The following is a 13,865-nucleotide window of genomic DNA, read 5'->3' as shown; positions in this document are numbered from 1 at the left end:
TTTTGTCGATCAACCTTGCGTAAAAAAATGGACTGTCGTACAAATAATTTATCTCTATCAATAAGACTAATTTTTGGGAGTAAAAGAGATCTAAATCCTTAATACTCACTTAATTATGCAACGACTTTACCCTGAAAATGGCGCACCAATGCATGGGTCATTAAACATAAGTATACGAAAAGGACAAGAATTTCACAATATTGAAATGGACACGAGCACTAGAATCATTATTGAAATTGAATCTCACAATATGCATTAATCTGATTCACTCTACATCCCCCTCAAGGGAAAACAGGGCAATATTTCCAAATAAATGAAGTTGTTTCAGCCCAAGTTCCAAATAAATTGATCTACTGAAAATTCTGCAGCTACTTGTGGATTGCAAATAGTGTTTCCCGACACAAACCATATTTCCTCTTTTCTTTTTTGGAAAGAAAAATCTCCGCCAAGGAACAAGATGCAAAGAAGCTTGCTAAGCTGGCTAAAGCAATGAAAACACAATTCTAGTCCTGCTTATTTATTCTCCAACGGTCAAACCAAACCCAAATTTGTAGTCTTTTTTCTTGTGGTCAAGCTGAAATGAATGCATATTGAAAACCATGTCAAGACAAAATGCAAAATCTAAAACGAGCAGTTAATAGAACATCCCCACGAAACTAAAATATCATGCATACTACATACATGCCTACGCACAAACATGAGCAAAAGAACAGTGGAAAAAGAGTACAGAAAAAGGCCTAACCTCTGCAGAAAGAATAAAATTCAGACCCATATTTAATCGCTCCTCCAAAAAAGCAGCAACACAGCCATTGGAATCTATCTTTCCCCTAAGACGGCACTACAATAACCAAGGCAAGATGTGCAAAGTATATAAGAATCCTGATTACCTTAAATGTGAACAATATCAATTACCAATGCATCATCCATATCGAAGTTCAAAAGTAGAACATTAGATGGCTTTACAGTCAAGTAATCAACTCACTATAAACCACAAGTAATCCACATGATTTCTTGTAAGAAACATTTTTTTGTCACAAATTTCAATTTCTTTTTCGTTTTCTTCTGATTGAAATTAACCAGTGGTAGGTCACTTTCTTTTTCTGCATATTCTCAAATGCAGCTCAACATTTTTTTTTCTTTTCCTCTTCTTCAAACTTGAAATAGAATAGTAATAAACTCCTATTAAATTTCATAAAATACACAAGCTTTGGGCTCATTAAAATTGGCCAAGAAAAACAAACATGCCGTTCCTTGCTTGTGCCAAAGAAAATGGCGTTTTACATAGTCCAAATATTTGTAGCGACTAAAACATGAAAAAATAGCAATGTTCTTAATACCATAGGTGAACTAATACAAGAGATTAATAATTCAAGACTAGTTATGTCTCAAATTAACAGATACCCAAGTGCGCAGCTCCATCTTGCCTGATAAAAAATCGTGATGTAAAATTGTAGACAAGTACAAACCCAGAAAACAGATTCCCAACACAATATATAGGGAATGATAAAACAATGTTAGGCCTTGACTCTAGTAAATATTTAAAGATGTAAAAAAGAATGGACTACTGATAGAATCAAAAGTAAACTAATAATATGGAAAGTTTCCCATTTAGTGCACTACCTACTGCTACAGGCCACTTGTTCCAGGGAAATTTTGCCTCTTGACAACTGGAGAATGAAGTGAGGCATATATTAAGTTTGCAAGTTTTGATGGTGTTATTATGTCTGAAGTTAAATTGAATTGAACAGCAAGGAAGAGTGAAACTTGAAAAGGTATCTAGATGTGATGTAGGGGTTGGTAAATGTCAATTTTTCCTTCACCCCTTCCATTCCTGCAAGGGTCAATCCCAAATGCACGGATATAGATGCACAAGAAAGCTCTATTACAACTGATATGAAATATTATGTTCACAGGTTAACATAATCACATTCATGCTGTATTACATTCAAATTCCAACCTACGACTGAATTCATGAAAGAGAAAACTACCTGTCTAAGGATGTAGTCATAACCAAAGCTAGCCGTGGCATCTCTTGACAAGTAGTTGCACATAAATTCAGATGCTAGAGAAACCTGAAAGAAACATTTTGTATAAAAAATAAAAATTTGAAATGAAAACAACACAAATCTACAATGTGATTATCAACTCACCTTCTCGGATACCTTCTGAACATAGCTTAGAACAACCATTCCAGTGCTAGCAACTTGCCCTGTAGCAACCTAAATGTAGGTGAGCAAATGAAAGAATTAGTAGTAATCACTAAGGGAAAAGGAATCACTGAAAAATAGAATAAGATACAGTGCAATGAAATATAACCAATGGTTGACACGTAGACAAATAAAAACATAGCATATCTTCTAAATAATTTGTGCAAGTATACAAGGGCTTTTGTCCAGGCAGCTTTTAATAACAAACTATTAAAATTTTCCAATATCAATATAGCAATTTAAGGATCAATAAACAAATATGAAAGAGTTTGAACAGGAAAATGGGCACTCAGCCAATAATGTACACGGGGGCTAAGTCTTGCACAAGCATACCATTTTATCAGTGTTGTAGCGAGCACCATAACCAACACCAGACTTCCTATGCTGACCAGCCCAAAATACCTCCCCACCCAATGATAAGTGCTGTGTCACACTCTGCAAAAAAATGATGTTTTCAGTAATGATTTTAAACGAGTTCACAGACATGCATCAATTGTAGCACTTATAAAATAGAAAGCGATTAAGGAAATTAAAAGAGTAATGCTCAGCAATTTCACACAACAATCGGCTAATTAAGATAAAGAAACAAATAGATGATAGAAGTGCTACAACTGTCAAATATTAAACATCAATCAGTGTTAAATCTGGATGCAGTGCGGAGTGGTCTTTCCAAAAACTTGTTAGCAAGATAATAGTTACTCTGAAATTTTTTACTACTATCGTTATTACTTTACTATCTATGCTTTAAACAAAAAAGAAAAATAGAGAAAGCAAAATTGAGGCAAATAAAATAGCACAGGAGAAGAGGCACGACACTCATGGGAATGGAGCTACCGATCCCCAAACCATCTGCAGAAAGGAACAGCTTCACTACAGTAGCACCAATAGGAGCCACGGATTGCTCCGCTGCTATTGTGGTGCTACTTAAAACCCAGATGATATTAATAGCCAGTTAAATCTAATTAATGTCAATAATCATAAATCATAAATCATCTAGAAAAAAATACTGCAAAAATATATGGAGATTCCATACCTGAATATAATTTGCTCCAAGTAAGGCTCCATTCCCGAGTTGAAACTGGGACCTATAGTCTTTTCCCTGTAAAAATATATTATAATGAAGCTTTAAAACAGGGAAAAGATATACATGGAACATCTATGAGAAACTTGTTCACAATGAATGTCTAACAAATGACAAAATTTAATGAAAAGAACGTGAAAAAAAAAATGACTAGGAGAGTAGGAAGGCATTGAATGACTTAGTCAAGAAATGGTAAGCTAGCTGACCTTGTACTCAAAGTTGAACACTCCATGAGACATATGCGGTTCATTCGTAAGCTGTCCATGCAAACAAGAGTTATTTTATTACAGTGAGAATGGGGAGGAGTAAGGGGTCGGATAAACTAAATACTTCGCAGAAAAATAGAACGAATATTCAACTGAAGTTCTACTTTTCCTGACATATATAAGTTACAGCACAAGTGGCACGGCTCGAAAGTAGAAATCAGAAAATAGTACAAGCTCTTGTTTCCAAAATAGAGTCGAAAAAAATATATGCTAACTAATCAAAGAAGTAGCAAAGCACAAATGACGCGAAAAACAGAAACATTACAGGTAGCATTACTCATACTTGAAACGATCACACGCGTACCTGAGCATTGGCTTTAAAAGTGAGATTTTCAGCCAAATCCCACTTGACTCTAGCATTGAGCCTCCCATCAGTTAAAATCCTCCCCCAGAGCAACAACTGCAGAATACTATCATCAATGAAAAAGCACCAAAAAAAAAAAAAAAAACTGAAAGGCCATTTCAACGAAGCCCAAATTACCCTAGGATGATCAATGAAGGTTGAGCCGAACTCATAGTGAGCAGTTGGAATCTTGATCGTCTCCGTCGACTGAGAGGGAATCTCCGTAGGTCCCATCAACACGCTGATCACCCAACAACAAATAGGCTTTAAAAAACTAAATCTTGTAAAAATAAAAATAGAAAGAAATAAGAGAAAAGTAAAGAAACCTGTGATTGAGAGTGAACTTCTGATTGAGCATCTTTGTGAAATCAAAACGCATGCCCTCAAAAAGATCTGGTTTCAACGACACTATCGGAACAAAGAAATTAAAAGGTTACATACTAGTAAAAATAAAACTGAGATGGAAGATTGAAATGGAGAAAGGAACTTGCTAAAAGCTTCGCGATGGAGCTCCTCGAAGGGAATTGGACATGGAAGATTGAGGTAATCCACAGCGGTGTCGGCGGCGGCAGGAGGAGGAGGAACAGGGATCGCCATTGGAATCACAGAGAGAGAGCAAAAGAGAAGGAACGAACAAATCTGATTCTAAAACCCTCCTCAGTCCTCAACAACCTTCCACCACTGCTAAAACCCTAATTCACTTTACGAGAAAAAAAGAAGCTTATACTCACTACACTACATAGTGTTTCCATCTCAAACTTTAACCCGACCCGACCCTAACTATTCACGGTTTACCCGAATCACTACCCATTTTCAAATTACAAATAACTCCTTTTTTTTTACTTAATTAACCCTTTGGTCCAGTAATATAGGGCCACTTTGAATTTACTATTTGTTATGTTTTTTTATTTTTTCAGTAAGTTTACTCATTCGATTAACTTGGTAGTGTAAAATTATTGATTCAGCGTTATTGATGTAATGGAAATATTATAATAATAATTTAAAATATTGCTACGCTTAAAATGTAAAAATTAATATTTTAAACTATAAAAAATATAACAATCCAAAGAATATATGATTATTTCTTTGTAAAAAGTTGAAAAAATTGGTTTAAAAGTTATAATTTCTTCGTTCATGTATTATTTATTTTTCAACATTACCAATGCATTGATCGGTGTAGCACACAGAATGATTAAAGAGTTAAATAAAAAATAATAACTCCATTTCTTATTCAAAGTCCACGAATTTTCGTATAGTGTTTGTCGTTATATTTTCTTATTACTACCAACGTTTGATATAATTTGTGAGGTTTACTTTTAGGAAAGATTACGAGAAGATTTAATATCAATATGAAAATTTTCATATAAAATATTAGTCACTTTTAATCACCTTACCCGTTTTTATCATGAGATTTCTAACTCACCTTAAATTTCTAACTGACCTTAAATTTCCTTTTTTTTTCTCAATTTTTACCAACCATCTTTGAGTTGAAATACATTATACAAAATCACTGTGAAACTTACATATCGAACTACAATTTTATTCTTTTATATATCATGGGATTTATAACTCGTTTATTTTAGTTCCTTTAAAATTCTCTTGCATATTTCATACTTTAAGTTATGCAACTTAATTTCAAATATCCAGTCTTCCCGGGATAAGTTTTGCAATTACTCAAAACTCGTTTTTTATTATTATTTTTACAAAATGGAGCCATGTTAAAAGTCACACCGTTAGTCATTGTTCTAACAGCAAATACTAAAATTTTATCACTTCTTGAAGCACTGTCACATTGATTACTATTGTAAGACCTAGGGAAGAGAGAAAATTTCGTATGTCCAAAACAAAGATAATCTAATTTAAATGTAATTGAATGGACAATAGATATCTCTTTTGCGATTAAGTCAAGTTTTCATTTGTAATCCTACGAAACCAAAAACAATTTCTATGTACATGTCTCTACGTAGGCATAATTCCACATAACTCTAATTCATATTAAAAACTCTCAAATTATTGTTTATTTTTCAAAGAAGGTATTTCCGTTTAACAGAAATTAGTAATTTATAAAATAAATAAACACTTCTCTAAATCTGGTTCTTGGCTTTTACACAGATATGATTTCAAATCATACATGCTTTAAAACGACTTAATTTTAGTTGAAAAAGAACCAAATACTCAACCAGACCAGTTTTAGTTGGGTTTAAAAAATGTGAACTGTTTTTAAAATGAAAATTTCAAAGATTATAAACCCAGTTCCCTTGATTTAATTAATCATCGGTAATCTACAGTAGCTCAACCATTGGGGAGGAGTTGCAAAACCTAATCAAAATCCCTTTCGAAAATAATGGTTTTTGCACGAAAGCAATATATAATTCAGGTTTGGAATACATTTCGATGTAAAAAAGTTTGAAACTGGATTATAACCCCTAATTAGGATTTTGGATTTATAACAGGTTTGGAATTAGAAAAAAAAAAAACTCGAATTGGAGTTCTTAAAAATATAGACTAGATTTAAATTTAAAGTTGAATTTGAATCGGTATATAAAAATCAGAATGTTTGCAAACTTCGCCAAAACATTATCATCAAAATATGTGAATCCCCAACTGAAATATATAAACCATTCACATAATCTAAATATAAAAATGCAACCTCACTAATATTATACAAAACGAAAAATTTGAAATTACCTTCAATTATATGGTGGCTTGCATACAAATGCATAATATCTCGCTTTAAAAATTCAGAAATGCTTTAATTATTACGATAGCTTTCCGCAGTTTTTTTTTCATCCAAGACAATGTAGAGATTGAAATGAAGCATAAAGATCCAAAAATTTCTTAAGGTAAACAGGAACAAAAACAGCTTTCATATTGCTACTGCAAAACGTGTTCTTCAGAAACTAATGCAGAAAACCACATCTTCCATCCAGGAGTAATCATATTTATAAATCATAATAACGTAACCAAAAAGCAGAAAAACATATGCAGAATCGTTAAAACCAACACACGCCTGATTACATGCCACACGTCAAAAAATCCCCAATCATGGCATTACGTATTCATTCAATTTATATCAAATATTAATCACGGCATTATAATACCTATTCATAAATTACCAATGCATGCAAATCGACCCCAACCCAAAACAATCTAAACATACACCAGAGAAAATCAGAGAAAACCCAAACCATAGCCGGATTCGCAATCCCCGGGAAACGAAATAACCAAAACTAATGTTACAGCGATGTTTTTCACCACGATGAAAGCAGAAATATAAACAAAGAAGCTATTTCCAATCCAAAATAAATAAGATAAAAAAAGAGCATCCAAACAATTATATTTAAATTAACGACAGAACTAAAACTTAACTAAAACATTATATAAGAGTATCCAAAATCCGATTAAAAAACTCAGCAAAACACAAAAGACAGAGAGTACTATCAAGACATTTCGATAACATATAAAGAAAAGGGGAAAGGGATTGAAATCAACGGTAGGATTTCTGGAACCTGGCGCGGGCACCGCGACCACCGAACTTCTTGGGCTCGCAGCGGCGAGGATCGGCAACGAGGAGTGTACGGTCGTACCTGACGAGGATGTCCTTGATCTCCTTCTTGGATTGCTCATCGACGTACTTCTGGTAGTAAGCGACGAGAGCCTTGGCGATGCTCTGACGGATAGCGTAGATCTGGGAGGTATGACCACCGCCCTTGACACGGATGCGCATGTCGACGCCGGCAAAACGGTGGCGGCCAAGGAGAAGGATGGGCTCAAAGGCCTTGAAGCGGAGGATCTCCGGCTCGACGAGCTCAATCGGACATCCGTTGATCTTGATGAGGCCGCGGCCGCGCTTGCAGTAAGTGACTGCCACCGCCGTCTTCTTACGGCCGAAGCACTGGACCTGCTCGAGCGTTGGTGGTGTCTGCGCCATCTTCGAAATTAGGGTTTGGGTTTCTCTCACTGCGCCTCACTCACGAAACCTATCTGCGATTCTCTAATGTTTATGCCTTTATATATTCACCTATCGATTAGGGTTTTTGAGGCTATGTGAAATACCCTCATTGCCCCCGTCCACACCATCTCGTTATAAATGAAATAAAATAAATATATTAATAGATCATATAATGTGTGCTTTAATTATGCAAAAATATTAATATATTCTATATATTGGTTTAACATTACCTTGATAAAAAGAAAAACTAAATTTACAATATATATTTGATAAAAAAAAAGGACTAAGATTTTATAAATTTACAATTAAAGAAACAATTACAAAATTATTTTACAAGTTAAAAAATTGTTATTATTATTATATCGTTGAAATTTTCTCTATAAAACTTGTTATATTTGAACTATACAAGAATTTTACTAACTTGCAAATTAAATTTGATTAACTAGACACCATAGATAGATAATTAGGTATATCTTGTGGAATGAAAGTCAAATTTGTTTATTCTAATTATTCATTAAGAGAATCATTTAAAATATATAAAAGAAAAACACGAAAAGGGAAATTATCAATCTCAAGTGCATGTTAATTTGGAATTATTGCGTTCTCATAATATTACTTTGAATTAACTGCCAAAATTATTAATTTAAAAATATAAAATTAGTTATTACTGAAAATATATGTAATGTTTTCGCTCCTGATATATAATTGAAATTGTGTTAACCACCAAAAATAACCTTAGCAAGATAAATATTGAATCAAAGTATTGAACACTTAAAAATTTCAATTTCTTACACTGATATATACAACAACTAAGTTATTGCTGAATTGGATGGGTTGAAAAAAAAATCGATACAATCACTTTGGTTTTCTTATATCATATCTAAATAATTTGGCCTATATTTAAAATCTTATTTAATCCAAATCAATTGGATATGATAAATTGACAAATTTAGACTTTTTATTTTTATTCTTATATGAAGAATGTGTTACATAATTATAAGATAAATATTAAAATAAATAAAATAAGAATGCAGAGTTTCAAATATCTCACTTGTCAATCATTATATATTTTACATGAAATATATATATATATATATATATATATATATATATATATATATATATATATATATATTATTAAGTGAAAGGGCTAAATAGAAGAGCAAAGTAAATTGGGTCAGTAAAAAAAAAATCAAATCGCCATAAAATTTTTAAAACCTGTAATAAAAATACTTTAATTGTTCATCGTATAGATATTGATTTGGGAATAAAAAAGCTGTAAATTAATTCTGCTTTGTTTAATTTAAAAGTTTGGTATAAGTAGAAATATTAAAATGGTATCCAATCCGTGAGTCAATCTGATTCATCACGGATTTGATCCAGATTAGATCGAGAAAAAATCAATTTTTAAAAAAATTAGTTTAATTGAACTCGACTCACTTTACCTATCAATATTTTTTGGACAATTTTTTAAAACAGAATTGTTATAATTATTTATTACTTCTACTTATGTATGTTTACAAATGCATATTTTTAAATGATAGAATGTTGTTCAATAATATTTGAATAATTTAAATATTTAATTAATTTGTTTGTTAAATTATATACGTTGTTATTTTAATCTTCATAATAATATTTTTAGAATTAAGTAAACACTTTGATTTCACTATTATAAAAAATAAATTAAGTAAAATCACTCTCATTATAATGTAATAAAATAAATTGCAAAAAAAAAAAAACATGTGTAAGTTAGTTAACTCACAGTTAGATCAGATTATAAAATTTCTATCTCACAAAAAAAGTAAATCAGGTTGAACTGATCATTTGTTAGCTCAATTCGTATTAAATCAACCTATACTTTGAAACCTCTAAACCTAAATAATAATATCCTGAAAGTAAAATTAATGAATTATGATCCTACCACTTAAGTAGCTATATAATGTCCTAATTAGTAAACATTTGATCGTGCATAAGACAAAATTTTGACATTCGTTACCCTTAACGCACTAAAAAAAATATCATCAATATAAATATAATTGCTTAGAATAATACACACACAATTCCAATGAGTTAGAAAATAACAGGTGACAAATTCATAAAATAAATATGTTTTGAGAATATATTGTTGAAATCATATTATTACTTAGACATGATAAAACAAATAAATATAATTTATTATGTAATTCCAAATTTAAATAGTTAATATTGATTGAATTAGGGGGTTCAACTTGACTATTTCACCACAGTTGTTCAGAGTCATGATCTTGATACTTATTCTTTTGAACTTTTATTTTATAATTAAAAAGCATTATATTTTCAACATCTCTACATAAGAGTCGATAATAGTGATATACTAATATCAAATAATGAAAATTTTTCCAGTTCGTGGAAATTTATTTTTCAAATGACTATAACATGCGACTTTTATTTTGTAAATATATTAAAGAGTAAGCCATTTCCGTGAAGCAGACTTCACTTGTATTTCACAAAGTCAACTTTATCTTATAATTGAAAATATACAGAAGTTGTAGCTCGTAACCACGATTTTTCTAATTTTGTTGTTGATCTCATAATTACGTAAAAGTAACACAACTTTGATTAATTTAAATATGAATTAATTCTATGGAAGTCATGCATATGAAGCACAATTTTTTGTTTCTTGTTTTTTTTTTTAATATTTAAATCGATATTGTTTGAAATACAAGTGAATGTGACATGTACTTGATGATCATCTAATACATATCACAATTTAAGAATTGACAATATTCAATGTCTAATTAACAACATCATTAAACTTGTTAAATACACGACCATTAAAAAAATTTAAGATCTAATTAACAACATAATCAAACTTGTGAAATATACCCCCATTAAAATTCCACTATGACAATTTATTCTCTTTTTTGGACTAAACTTATACTATCTTAACTTCAATTAATTCACTAATTTTTATCACTTAACAAGTTTGATATCTTCATTTCCCCCCTCCCCCCTTACACAAAACCATCACTATAATAATTTAATAATTGTAACTTCCATTCAATTTTCTATTCCTCACAACACACAAATTCAAATATCAATAATTCACAAAATTCAAACAATTATTAAAAGAAACTAAATAACAATAAATTAACTAAAGATGACAATGCAGACTAACCATGTAGACCCCGCAAACCTAAAAAAAAAATATAGACTAAGCTAAGTACTTTAGCATGCTAGAGAGATTAGGCTCATCCTCCATAACTCAGTCACTACGGGCCTACGATGGGTTGGTTCACATCTAATTTGCATAATTTGACTTAAATTTAAAATCCAACACTGGTATAACACATCATATGTGTTTCTTGTAAGCAACTTTTTCATTCACGTTTATTCTCCGATTTATCAAAATTAGTTCGTTCATTCATGTTTATTTCCATATTTCAATCTGATTTCAAGTCATTTTTATTTTCAATATACATGTACTTAAAAATTAAAAATTATACAATTATAAATATTACTTATTTTAAGTTATGAGTTTATAAAAAAATATTATTTTTACTATTTTTATTAATTTAATTTAATAAAAGTAAAGTAATTAAAAGTTTGAAGTGAATCGTGAGCTGGTCTGCAAATCCACATACTGCAGACCAAACGCAATAGACCAAAACAAGAGGCATCTCTAAAATTAACAAACAACAACACACGACTACGTTGACTTACCACATCTTTAACTTCTGGCATCATGATAGGATTGTGAAGGATATCCCGATTGGTAGTAAGAGTATCCTTATAACACAACAATGTTCATATTTATAATAAAAATAAAAAATATAATTAGACATTAGTGCATTTAAAACATGATTTCTATTTTTAAAAATTTGTGTAAAACTCGAGTCACACATACATAACACTTTTTTTAAATAAATAACAAATAAAAAATACCCTTTTGAAAAGAAATTTGCACCACTACGATAAATTTTCGAACAGGAATGTATTCCCCCACAGAAGATACCAAACAATATTAGGATTTTATTTCGAGTTTTCTAATCGTTCTCCAATTTGGGCCTCGTCCCATTTCCATAGCATAACTCCTAATGCAAAAGTTTTGCAGGCTTTCTGTCTCTTTCCAGAGGTATTAGTTTACATCTCCATCCGGCATTTGTGAACTGCTACACAACAATTTCCCTCGTAGTTGTAGCCCCGACAGCACCAAAGACCAAACCCCACTCAAAAAAATGTCAATTTAGCACACAGCGACAACAAAACACAATCAACTTGGGACACCATTTTTATGGTTCACCCTTGAAAACAAGTCCCACCAAATCATATTTCACTCTTGTCTTCTCTTCTATTCTCTTCTGCCACCCCCACATCACCGTCTCATCTCATACACGAAAAAAGCATATAAAGAAGAAAAGAAATGCAGAGGCGATTCAGGCAAGTTTGCACTTCTTTAAAAGAACGCAGCTTCATGAGCTATGCAAAGATTGCTGCAGTGAGTGGCTTCTCTGACATGAACATCATCATCATAAAAGCAACAGCCCCAGATGACTTGCCTCTGCATGAAAAGTACATACACCGCCTTTTGAAACTCTTCTCCATTTCGCCAACTACCTGCCACTCCTTCGCAGTCAGCTTCACTCGTCGATTTGGAACCACTCGTAGCTGGCGTGTTGCACTCAAATGTCTCATTCTTCTTCACCGTTTGCTTCGTTCTGTTCCGGGGAAAAGCACCCTCTGGAGTGAACTCTTGTGGACACGTTCCAATGCCTTGATTTCTCTCCACCCTTGCCATTTCAAGGATGAATCTTCCTCTTGTCCGGTTTCCTACACAAACTTTGTCGCATCCTACGCACACCTTCTGGATGAAGCCCTTAACTGTGTTGCTTTGGATGACACCACAATGGAAGGACGGGAAGTAGATGAGAAAGAGGAACCCACTGCTGGAGCTGAAAGTTTTCATGAGAAAATGAAGGGACTGGGGGAAGTGCTTGAAATATTGCCACAACTACAGAGCTTTATGGATAGGGTGATGCAATGTTATCCAGTAGGGGTTGCATCACGAAGTTTAAATGTGCAGTGTGCCATGAAACTCATAATTCGTGACAGCTTCGTTTGTTATACAAAGTTCAGAAGAGAAATAGTTGGGGTTATGGACAATCTTCTTGATATGCCGTATAGAAACTGCATAGCCGCTTTCAATATATACAAGAAAGCTGCAGTTCAAACTAATGAACTTTACGAGTTTTATGAGTGGTGCAAGGTAAAGGGTATGTGTGGACTGCACGAGTATCCCTTGGTGGAGCCAATTCCATACATACAAATCAAGGCTTTGGAAAATTTTCTCAGTGGAATGTGGCAGTTAACGGAGTCTTCGTCCCCAATTACTAGCCCTTCTTCTTCTGCGGAATCTCCTTCGGATTTCACTGAAAGACAAGTAGTGACGAGAAGGGATACTGTTGACATCAAAGGAAAAGTGTTTGAGGCTGAAGAAGAGAAGCCTTTGATTGAACAAGAAAGAGAAGATGACGAGAACCTTAGCTGGGAGACACTTTTGGAATCCTCTGTTAGTTTTAGCCATGCTTATCAGAGGGACCTGTGCAGCTTCTTCTATCAGCTGGGATGGGAAGGTGGATTTGGCATCGAGCAACATGGCTTTAATCCGAAGGAAGAACACAAGCACGAGCATGCAGATGACACAATGAATATCGCAGTTTACAACTCTCCTACAGCTACTCACAACCCATTCTCCGAACCATATTGTTGTTCCCCTCATGTTTAATGAGATATTTTTTAGAGACCATAATGCATTGCATGTCCTGTATTCATTAAAATTAAAATAACAGTTCCATTTTTGGATTTACCTTTCTTTCAGGATTTGCCATGGATTCATTTTAAACAAATCAGCCATTTCCCTATAGTGACTAGGGAAATAAGGATGGTTATACATCATGTTCTTTTGAGCGAAGTTGAGAACCTACTAACAAATGGCAAGCAAACCTACTAAACTCAGTTACTTTCACGAAACAACTCA

At 32.7% G+C, this 13,865-nt stretch overlaps 3 protein-coding genes across 4 annotated transcripts; 1 reads left to right on the top strand and 2 right to left on the bottom strand.

Annotated features, from left to right (window-relative positions):
* Window positions 1–200: 200 nt before the first annotated feature.
* Window positions 201–4,621, bottom strand: TOM40 (translocase of the outer mitochondrial membrane 40). Of its 2 annotated transcripts, XR_014993769.1 has the most exons (12): window positions 4,389–4,621; window positions 4,224–4,305; window positions 4,036–4,138; window positions 3,859–3,954; window positions 3,495–3,545; window positions 3,241–3,306; window positions 2,541–2,642; window positions 2,151–2,219; window positions 1,989–2,072; window positions 1,621–1,667; window positions 743–838; window positions 201–574 (listed from the first exon to the last, which is right to left on the bottom strand). XR_014993769.1 is itself a non-coding variant. In XM_028066399.2 (11 exons), exons 1-11 carry the CDS (start codon window positions 4,492–4,494, stop codon window positions 518–520), a joined length of 912 nt encoding a protein of 303 aa, XP_027922200.1. In that variant the 5' UTR covers window positions 4,495–4,621; the 3' UTR covers window positions 201–517. The 2 variants fall into 2 exon arrangements, 1 of the variants encoding a protein (XP_027922200.1); XM_028066399.2 differs by lacking the exon at window positions 1,621–1,667.
* Window positions 4,622–7,186: 2,565 nt separating this feature from the next.
* LOC114175904 (small ribosomal subunit protein uS9) lies at window positions 7,187–7,895 on the bottom strand. Its single transcript, XM_028060751.2, has one exon. The coding sequence runs from the start codon at window positions 7,826–7,828 to the stop codon at window positions 7,385–7,387; it is 444 nt and encodes a 147-aa protein (XP_027916552.1). The 5' UTR covers window positions 7,829–7,895; the 3' UTR covers window positions 7,187–7,384.
* Window positions 7,896–11,958: 4,063 nt separating this feature from the next.
* LOC114177082 (putative clathrin assembly protein At4g32285) lies at window positions 11,959–13,646 on the top strand. The gene has a single exon (XM_028062315.2). It carries the CDS (start codon window positions 12,252–12,254, stop codon window positions 13,611–13,613), a length of 1,362 nt encoding a protein of 453 aa, XP_027918116.1. The 5' UTR covers window positions 11,959–12,251; the 3' UTR covers window positions 13,614–13,646.
* Window positions 13,647–13,865: the final 219 nt, after the last annotated feature.

The sequence above is a fragment of the Vigna unguiculata genome, chromosome 3 (assembly GCF_037176805.1).
Source record: "Vigna unguiculata cultivar grain cowpea cultivar isolate G323 ecotype 2 chromosome 3, ASM3717680v1, whole genome shotgun sequence".
NCBI classification, from domain to species: domain Eukaryota; kingdom Viridiplantae; phylum Streptophyta; class Magnoliopsida; order Fabales; family Fabaceae; genus Vigna; species Vigna unguiculata.
This window is presented reverse-complemented; position numbering and strand designations above follow the sequence as displayed.